The following is a 10903-nucleotide window of genomic DNA, read 5'->3' on the forward strand; positions in this document are numbered from 1 at the left end:
CATCGAACTATTTTGTCTTACCATTAATTCCGAGGTTCAATCGACTCAATCAGAATTCAACCGGTTCAACTCTCACGTATCTCGTGTAAATAAAAAGCAAGCCATAAGATTGAATAATTTGATCATAATTTAGAACAGCAACAAGTCAAAAACACAGCAACAGCAAGGCAGAAAAATACAAACACCAACATGAATAACTCAAAAACAGAGAATGCAGCAGATTAAGGAAGCCAAAAACCAAAAAGAAATGGTTACTTGGGAAGTTTGGATACGAACCAGAAACCGAAGAGAGGCAGGGAGGCGACGACGTGAGGAGGCCAAGACGGGAAGCAGGATAGAGGGCGGAAGGGACGGCGGCGGCAGCGTCGGCGTCGGATCAGACCGCAGGGAGCGCGAGAGGGCAGAGACAGAGATGTGAGGGGAGAAGAGGAGAAAGGGTTTACGGTTGGTGCGGCTGGGTAAACGATGCTTTTTGTACCCAACGACATCGTTTTGGGGTCCAACCGGTTTTCCATTTTGAAAAGCTTTCAAACACCGCCGGTTCTCGGGATCGGCTGGTTCTCCGGTCTCCAAATTTTTGCAACGGTTCTTTAACAAAGTCAGCAAGTCAGGGGTTAAGCAAATGGTCGAACCAGAGGGAGATCGGTTCAAGTTTTCCAGTTGGTCCAGTCCGGTAAACATTAATCTGAGCTTTTTTTTCTATTAGATACATCGAACAACCTCCAATCCTATCCTAGTTATCACAAATTCGTCCACACTATGTACTCACATATATTTATGGGTTTTATCCACTTCCTTGGCTATTGCTAAGATTTGAATTTGAGTGTAATATATTAAAAAATATCATATATTATCACTCAACTAAATTTTTGTTTTTTTTCTTTTGTTTTCAAATAAATTGGATAATCTCCAATCTTAAATGTTATATTATAAATTTCCACACACTATACACTTACATATCTAATATTTTAAAAAAATTTGATTCACTATTTGACCTTGCCAAAGTTTAATATACTATCTCAATTAGACCTCTCCTCCCACTCAATCAAAGTCTTAGTTTAGTTGCTAATTTGAGTTGACCTCAGATGGCAGAACGTGAAGTGAGTAGTGACGCCCCAAATGCATCAATGCAGTTGTGGTTTTTTTTTTTGGACTGGCAATAATGTTTGTGTGCTGTTTTTGGACAAACTGGAACATTTTTTTGCTTTCACTTTTTGTCATTCTGAAATTTGCATGTGAGCATGGAGAAGAACAGGAACAGAGAAGCCAAGAAGGAATTGAGAATTGAACTTGTATAATGATGAAACTCAAAGAATACAATGCTATAATTTGCTATTTATACAAACCCTACTTCTAACAGAATTGTATAGCTACCCTAACAAACTATATTGCTCATCATGTATAATCAAACTCACTACTAACAAACTATACAGCTCAGCATGTGTAATCAAACTCACTACTAACAGCTTTCTATACAAAGAGAAATAATAGCTTATAGTAATAAATTCTAACTAATAGAATAAATATCAAGTAACACCCTCCCGTAAGCTTGGACCATTGGGAGAAAAGAGATCTAACAATCCAAGCTTAGAATAACCTGCATTGAAAGGCCCAGGAGCAAGAGGTTTAGTGAGAATGTCGGCAATTTGATTATTGGTGGAAATGGGAAGAAGATGAATCAACTTTTTTTGCAATTTGTCACGGACTATATGGCAATCAGCTTCGATATGCTTGGTACGTTCATGAAACACAGGATTAGTTGCAATGTAAATAGCTGAATTGCTATCACAGTATAAATTAATAGGCTTTGTGATTGGAACACCAAGATCTTGAAGATCATAGCTCAGCCATTGGGCTTCTCTGGTGGCCAGAGCTAAAGCTCTATACTCCACTTCTGAGGAGGTGGCTGCAACTGTAAGTTGTTTCTTACTCTTCCAAGTAACCAATGATAGTCCTAAATAAAAACAATACGCCGAGATAGATCTTCGAGAGTCAACACAACCAGCCCATTCAGAGTCAGAGAAACCAGTAAGTTGCAACCTGCAGCAGGGGAACCTTTTACATAACGTAGCACTTTATGTGTCGCCTTCAAATGCTCAGTAATGGCGCAGTCCAAAAATTGGCTTAGTTTCTCAATGGCATAGCTTATATCAGGCCTAGTATTTGCCAGATATAAGAGCTTGCCCACAATTCTTCTATGCTGACCAGAATCAGTGAGCAATTTTTCAGCAGTTTTACTGAACTTTGCTCCATAATCGATGGGAGTGGTGGCAGGTTTACACCCTTCAAATCCTGTTTCCTTGAGTAAATCCAGAACATATTTTCTCTAGTATAAAGCAATTCCCGTCTTGAATCTTGCCACTTTTAGACCAAGGAAGTACTTCAAGTCTCCCATGTCTTTGATCCAAAATTTCTTATGAAGAACATCTTTAACCGAGTTAATTTCATTTAGATCATCACCTGCCAATATTAAATCATCGACATACACGAGAATTGCTGTGAATCCAAGTGAAGTAGTCTTGGTGAAGAGGCTGTAATCCGATTTATATTGAGTGAATTTTAGCTCGAGTAGAACAGATTTGAGCTTGCAATTCCACTGCCTACTCGCTTCTTTCAATCCATATAAGGACTTTTCAAGCTTGCAAACTTGACCAGGCGAGACTTCTAAACCTGGAGGCACCTTCATATAGACCTCCTCATCGAGTTTACCATGTAAAAACGCTGTGTTGACATCAATTTGTTTAAGGTGCCACCCTTTTACTGCTGCAACAGCAAGTACCACTCTCAAAGCCCCTAGCTTCACTACAGGACTAAAGGTATCTTGATAGTCAACACCAGCCACTTGTGTATGTGCATCCTTTAGCAACAAGTCTTGCCTTCTGCCTCTCCATTGTACCATTTGGGTGGTATTTTGTACGAAAGACCCATTTACATCCAATTGCTCTATTTCCAATTGGTAAAGAAGTTAGCTTTCATGTTTTGTTTTCTTCCAAGGCAGTCAGTTCAGCTCTTATTGCCTATTGCCAACAAGTTTGAGTGATTGCATCCTCATAGGTTTTAGGCTCTAAATTTTGAATAGCAACAAAAAATGCAAAATGCATGGGAGAAAGCTTAGTATAAGACAAGACATTAGAGAGCAGATACCTTTGAGTAGTGAGCTACGATGAGGGTGAAACAGTGTTGATGGTTTGACACTCATAGTCCTGCAAGTATGTAGGTGGTTTAGTTTGCCTAGTTGATCTCCTTACATCAGCAACTTCAGGAATAATGGAGGATTCAAGCAGAGCAGTAGAATTATAAGTTGAAAATTCTTCATGTGATGCAGATGTGGTTTCCAAATGATCATGAATTTTAGGATAGGGGAGAATTTCATCAGTTTCATTTAATTCAAAGGAAGCATTATCTTCCTAATGGCTGAGAGTTGGGTGATGCAAGCTTGGTTGATTGGCTGCATCATCAGTGTTTAAAACTTGTATCTGACTCCCTTCCAAAAATTCATAATCAAAGGGATGGGATGCAACATGAGATGAATGAGTGGAAGCTGAAAAATTGTCATTATTGACATTATTGGAGTGACAGTAAGAAAAACAATTCTCATAAAATTGGACATCCCGTGATAGGAAAATCTCTCGAGTTTGCAAATCAAAGAGCAGGTATCCCTTTGTGCCCTCCCTGAATCTAAGATGCAAACACTTTCTTGCTCTTGGATCCAGCTTGCCTCGTTGTCGTGCAAGGCTACTAGCATATGCTAAACAACCAAAGACTCTGAGAAGGGAAAGATTTGGAAAATTCTTATAAAGAACTTGATATGGAGACTTGTTTTGCAAAAAAGGTGTTGGCAGTCGATTAATTAAATAGACCGCATGTCCAACACTGTAATTCCAAAAAGATTTTGGTAAATGAGCATGAAACAAGAGAGTTCTAGCCATAGCAAGAATATGTTGATGCTTGCGCTCAACAATGCCATTCTGCTGTGAAGTTTCTATACAAGTTCTCTGGTGAGATATGCCATTAGAGCTGTAAAAAGCAGGCATTAAAAACTCAGGCCCATTATCTGTGCGAATTGTTTTAACCACTACATCAAATTGGATTTTAGTAAAAATGAATCTTTAACCAATGAAAAAGCCTCAGTTTTAGTTTTCATGAACAAAATCCAAGTAAATCGAGAACAATCATCCACTATAGAAAGAAAATAACGCTTTCCAGTAAAAGGGGGAACAGAAACAGGTCCCCAAATATCAACATGAATGAGGTTAAGTACATTAGCTGCAGTACTAGAACTAACAGAAAAGGGTAATCACTTTTGTTTGCCAAGATGGAAAGAATGACATGGTTCTGTATGTTTTGTACAATCAATAAACTCAAAATTCTTTTGCAATGCAACAAGTCTATCATGATATGGATGCCCTAATCTAACATACCATAAAAACTGAGAAAATTGGCTGCGGGAAGTTGCTGTGATGTGAGGGAGAGCTTTGACTTCTTTGTACAGAATTTACAAACCATCAACATTGCTAGCTGCACCAATCATCTTCAAAGTGTGCAGATCCTGTATCTCACAAGCCTTGTCAGTAAAACTCATTTTGCCATGTAAAGATGCAGTAAGTTTCGAAACTGATATGAGTTTGAAGTTAAAAGTGGGAATGAACAATGCATTAGTGAGAAAAAGATTGTCAGAAAACATAATGGTACCCATGATGCAGCTAGTAGTGAGTGCTCCATTAGGTAATTTGACAATAATTGGATCAACTTTGAAGTAATTTTAAAAATCTGCCAGGGTATATAATACATGGTCAGTAGCTCCAGTGTCAAGTACCCATGGCTTGTGTTTATTGATTGAAATATTTAGAGCTTTGACATGAGAATAAAATTGTAAAATGTTTACCATTCTACCTGTATAAGGAAAAGGATTTGCTTTGGCTGAAATCTGGTTGACACTATAAGAATGAGGCACATCTTGTTTGCTGAGCAAAGCTAAAAGAGCTTCTCGTTGCTCTGGAGTGAATTCATTAATGGTTGGTTCACCTCTAACCAATTGTGGAATATTGAAATCATCATTTTTATCTTCAGGATTGTCTACTGCAGTCATACAATTGAGGACATGAGACTTTTTCTCAAACCGGGGTTTGAAGTTAGGTGGATAACCATGCTTCTTATAGCAGTTATCCACAATGTGTCTTAATTTTTCACAATGATGCCCCTTTTTAGATGGAGTTCTACTTTTATTGTCAGGCTGAGAAGAGGCTACCAAAATTTTAGCATCTAAGGCATTATCAAAGCTGAACAACTGCCTTTCTTCCTGAGTGATCATTGACAGAATTCTGTTCACACTAGGTAAATCATCCATTAACATAACCTGTGACTTAACAGTGGAATATTGCTCTCCAAGACCACGCAAAAACTTGGTGACTCTGTCCTCTTCCCTGTGTTACCGAACAATGCCTAAGCCACATTCACATTTAACACAATCACAGCCAGGTATACTTCTAAAATCATCAATCTCTTCCCAGAGATTTTTCAGTTTGGCAAAATAAGCTATAACAGACAAATCCCCTTGTTTTAATGCATAAATCTCCTCATTCAATTCAGCTACTCGAAACCTATCACCCTGATAGTAGCGATGCTTAAGGTCATTCCATAATTCGTAGCCTATGTTGTTCTAAAGAACACTCTGATAGATTTCTGGACTAAGGGAAAGGTTAATCCAAGCAACTACATAGGTATTGCATCATTGCCATGCCTTGAAATCAGGATCAATTTTCTCAGGTTTCAGGATAGTACCATCAATAAATTCAATTTTATTTTTGGATGTAAGAGCATTAGTCATAGCTTTGCTCCATGCACTGTAATTTGAACCAGTAAGGATTACATTGGTAATAGGTATACCTAGATTTTCAGAAGGAAGTATGTAATAAGGACTTGAGAGATATTGATTCGAATTTGTCTTGTTGATATGGCTCTGGATCTGTGCCACTTGACTGAAGAACGCTGTGAATTGTTGCATGTCCATCGTAGGACCACCTCCTGTAGATCCATCACTTGAATTTGATTTTTCTTCCATTGCTGCGAATATGCCAGAAGTGGTTGTAACCTTTCTCTCTTGATCTCGTTGATCGAAAACTCGTTATCTCTCCTTAACGGGAAGACAGTTAGATAACAAAACTCTCATCAAACTCTAGGGTGTGAGTTCAAGAAAGAAGAAGAAAAAGAAATAAATGAGGAAGAGGAGCGGATGCTGAGATTTCAAACAAGTATGAAGAAAGGGAGAAGAAATTGCGTGAGTTCAAATCAAACGAAGAAAAAAGAGGAAAAAAATTCACGAGCCAAGAACCGCGAACGAGTGTCTCAACTGTGATGCTGGACTCATCATCCTTCTCTAATCACGTCAACGAATTGTGAATTAGAGAGCAAGTTTCTCATCCTTCAATCAGGATCTCAACGTTCCTCCATTCACGCTCACCGCACCATGTGAAATTTACATGTGAGCATGGAGAAGAACAAGAACAGAGAAGCCAAGAAGGAATTGAGAAATGAACTTGTATAATGATTAAACTCAAAGAATACAATGCTATAATTTGCTATTTATACAAACTCTACTTCTAACAGAATTGTATAGCTACCCTAACAGACTATACAGCTCAGCATGTATAATCAAACTCACTACTAACAAACTATACAGCTCAGCATGTGTAATCAAACTCACTACTAACAGCTTTCTATACAAAGAGAAATAATAGCTTATAGTAATAAATTCTAACTAATAGAATAAATATCAAATAACAGTCGTCATTCTAGCTGCACTCATGTATTTTTTTTCCTTGGGTCAATAATTGTGTTGTTTTTTGGGTTCTTTACTTGTACGTTTTTGCGACTCGGATTCTCTCCCATATTCAAAAACAAGAGGTGAAAAGACATGGATTTGCTGTGAAAATGGATAAGGATACGGATGTTGAAGCAGAGATTAATGCTATTTTTTAAGGCATGGAAATAGTTTGAAAGAAGGAGATCAAGAAGCTTATTGTTGAATCTGATTTTAAAAGTGCTATTGAGATGATTAAAAATCTCTTGATAACCATCTTACTCTAAGGTATATTATTAGATGGATATCTAATCTCCTTAACTATAACTAGAGAGTCGAACTGAGATATATCTAATGAGAAGCCTGTAAACTTATTTTAGCGGAAGCATTAACTAGGATCATAAAAGTTGTGATTTTTATACCTGGATTGGTTGCCATAATAAATTTTGATTACGATAGAGTTGAACTTAAGACTGATTTAGAAGAGTTTTGGTTACGGTAGAGTTGAACTTCAAGACTAGTTTCTCTCCCTTTCCTTTCTTGCAGATGTTCATCGGGATGACAGTTTCTCAGTATTTTCAGTGAGTGAAAACTGTAAAGACGTCGTGTTTAGAGGCAGAGAGAGGACCACCTTTTTATGTGTTATTATCTTTAAATCTAATGCGTCCATCAAACATTATAATTAACGGATGAGATTAAATCATTAATAGTTTATAGATAATTATAATTAGGCCACAACAGAAGTTTAAATTACAATAAACTTCCAACATTCTCCCACTTGGCCTAAGTGTAATCATATTTTCACATGTTACATAATTGCTTTAATATGGTAAAATACTTTGTGTGAGTTATGGTAGTCATGCATTTAATATGAAACACATTTCTTTCCATATACTACAACCACTAGTATCTTACTACACAAGCTACATAACTAACACAATTTTATATTGGTCCCATAAAGTTTCTAGATCATTATGTTATAACTCATAAAATAATATTACTTTAATTAGAAACAACAAACTATCAATGTTCAGAAAACACATAAATAAACATAGTGAGCTCAGAGTGTTAGCATCATTCAGAAGAACCGAGACCCATTCTATGTACATGTTCCTTAAATGTCTTTAGTTGCAATCCTTTAGTCAATGGATCAGCAATTATAAGTTCTGTTCTAACATGTTCTATGGACACTCTTTGTTTCCGAACTTCCTCCTTAACGCCAAAGTACTTTATTTCCATATGCTTGGCACCTTTAGAATATCTATCATTTTTTGAGAAAAATACTGCTGCAGAATTATCACAATAAATTTTCAATGGCTTAGCAATTGAGTCAACAATGCCAAGTCCTGAAATAAAATTTCGCAGCCATAAAGCTTGATTTGTAGCTTCAAAACATGCTACAAATTCTGCCTCCATAGTAGATGTTGCCACAACGCTTTGCTTGGAGTTTTTCATGATATGGCAGCTTCTCCAAATAAGAATAAGTAGCTAAATGTAGACTTTCTTGTGTCAGCACATCCACCAAAATCTGAATCTGAATAACCAATTACTTATAATTGGCTAGACCTTTTGTATATAAGCATATAATTCTTTGTACCTTGAAGATATCTTAAAACCTTCTTTGCAGCTTTCCAATGATCCATTCCAGGATTACTTTGATACCTTCCAAGCATTCTTACTGCAAAGCTAATGTTCGGTTTTGTGCAAGTTTGCACATACATGAGACTTTTCACTACATAACTATATGGAATTTCTTCCATTTGCTTCCGTTCTATGTCATTTTTTGGGCATTGCATAAGACTAAATTTGTCCCCTATTTGAATTGGTGCAATTCCTGCAGAACACTTTTTCATGTTGAACCTCTCTAGAACTTTATTTATATAGGCCTTCTGAGACAATCCCAACAATCCTTGTGATTTATCACGAAAAATTTCAATTCTTATCACATAGGATGCCTCTCCCATATCTTTCATTTCAAAGTTTCTAGAAAGATATTCTTTAGTCTCACGCAATATTCTCAAATTATTTGTTGCAAACAAAATATCATCAACATATAAGACTAGAAAGATAAACTTACTCCCACTGACCTTTCGGTATATGCATACATCAACAATATTTTCTTCAAAACCGAAAAAAAGAATGGTATTATTAAACTTAATATACCATTGTCGTGAGGCTTGTTTTAGTCCATATATTGATTTCTTAAGTTTACACACCATACAACCTTTTCCTTCAGTTGAAAAACCTTCAGGTTGATCCATATAAACTTCTTCATCAAGATTACCATTCAGAAAGGCAGTTTTTATATCCATTTGATATAACTTTAAGTCATAATGAGCCACAAGTGCCATAATGATACGCAATGAATCTTTCTCAGAAACATGTGAAAATGTTTCTTTATAATCAACATCATTCTTTTGAGTAAATCCCTTAGCAACAAGTCTAACTTTATATTGTTCAACATTGCCTTTTGAGTCTCGCTTAACTTTGAAGACCCATTTACAACCAATGCATTTAGTACTTTCTGGCAATGCAACAATATCCTAAACTTTGTTATCTTCTATGGATTTTAACTCTGTGCATACTTTTCATCCTCATCGTTATCATTAGTGACAATGGGTTTCTCTTCCAAAAGTGACAAGTCAAGATCCAAAAGACCTAAATGAAACTTCACTTGTTCACTCAATTTTAAGCCATTAAACATGGTAACAGATAAAGCTTGCGAATGAATTGAAATACCTGTCATTTAATCATACAATGCTCATATTAACTTTAATTTTATCATCTATTCAGATTACAGAACATAACAAAGCATATTATAGTTCACCTTTGGATAAAATTCTATAATATACTAACATACAAAATAAATGCCATATTTATCATACTTGAAGATTAAAATTCTCTGCCAAAGAATAATAAATTTTTTCGTTCAAGTCTATTAATAATAGAAGAGATTTTTCTTTGGGTAAATCTAATTCTAAAATTAATTAATACATTATTAATTATATTGGCATTTTACGTTATAACTTAGTCACTTTGATGTACACAAGTGGTAAATAGTCGAAATAAACTTAATACCATAAATAAAATATTTATAGACTTTTCATAAAATTAGAGTACATTACATACTCAAAGTAATTTCGTAATTGTCATCAACACTAAACGTAAACTCAAAATTAAATTCATACATGAGTATAATTTATGGTCAAATTAAAATATTCAAAAGAAAACATATAGAATATATACAACCATAAATATGCCGTTTTTGATGGCATAAAATTTGAAACTTAATTAAAATCCAATTATAAATAATTAATCAGAAACATTGTGGACATCATAATTAGATCAAAGAAAATCACATACTTTCAAAACACATGTTCTGATACCACATGTAAACTTATTTTAGCGGAAGCATTAACTAGAATTTTAAAAGTTGTGATTTTCATACCTGAATTGGTTGCCATAATAAGTTTTGATTACGATAGAGTTGAACTTCAAGACTGATTTAGAAGAATTTTAGTTACGGTAGAGTTGAACTTCAAGACTAGTTTCTCTCCCTTTTCTTTCTTGCAGACGTTCGTGTTTAGAGGCAGAGAGAGGACCACCCTTTTATGTATTATTATCTTTAAATCTAATGCGTCCATCAAACATTAGAATTAACGAATAAGATTAAATTATTAATAGTTTATAGATAATTACAATTAGACCACAATAGAAGTTTAAACAAAGCCAATCAAATAGTTGATGGACTAGCCAATTTCATTCTATACTTAAGACAACATGAAACCTATTATGAACAACCCCCAGCTAAATTGTCTTGCTGGTTTTAGCCAATTGTAATGGAACATATTTTCTAGAACTAGCTAATTTTTTTCTTTTTTGGCCTTAGGGCCTCCTTTGTAAAAAAAAAAAAGACAAAAATAAAAGAGTATATTTCAAATATTAAAAAAAATTCCTGACAAATGAAAATTATGAAAAAATTATAGGATTAGCTAATATGTAATTTTAGAAAAAGACACGTAACAAATTTATCATTACTAAAAAGTTTTAAATGTTTTTATTTAATGAATATAAAGTAAATGCATTAAAAATTTAATTTTTTAT

General features: G+C 35.1%; 1 protein-coding gene across 1 annotated transcript; it reads right to left on the reverse strand.

Annotated features, from left to right (window-relative positions):
- Window positions 1-3407: 3407 nt before the first annotated feature.
- Window positions 3408-6061, reverse strand: LOC148575600 (uncharacterized). Its single transcript, XM_088502441.1, has 4 exons — window positions 5736-6061; window positions 4894-5423; window positions 4504-4614; window positions 3408-4075 (listed from the first exon to the last, which is right to left on the reverse strand). Exons 1-4 carry the CDS (start codon window positions 6059-6061, stop codon window positions 3408-3410), a joined length of 1635 nt encoding a protein of 544 aa, XP_088358567.1.
- Window positions 6062-10903: the final 4842 nt, after the last annotated feature.

The sequence above is a fragment of the Arachis ipaensis genome, chromosome B1 (genome assembly GCF_059453495.1).
Source record: "Arachis ipaensis isolate K30076 ecotype BB chromosome B1, ASM5945349v1, whole genome shotgun sequence".
Lineage (NCBI taxonomy): Eukaryota > Viridiplantae > Streptophyta > Magnoliopsida > Fabales > Fabaceae > Arachis > Arachis ipaensis.

What these genes read in the sequence shown, in the direction of transcription:
- LOC148575600 (XM_088502441.1), bottom strand. Translation starts at nt 6,061, where the DNA reads ATGGAAGAAAAATCAAATTCAAGTGATGGATCTACAGGAGGTGGTCCT. An exon ending in AAATCCTTTTCCTTATACAG is followed by an intron (nt 4,615 to 4,893) that starts GTAGAATGGTAA and finishes AACTCATATCAG; the next exon opens with TTTCGAAACTTACTGCATCT. An exon ending in TGCAGCTAGCAATGTTGATG is followed by an intron (nt 4,076 to 4,503) that starts GTTTGTAAATTC and finishes AATTTGATGTAG; the next exon opens with TGGTTAAAACAATTCGCACA.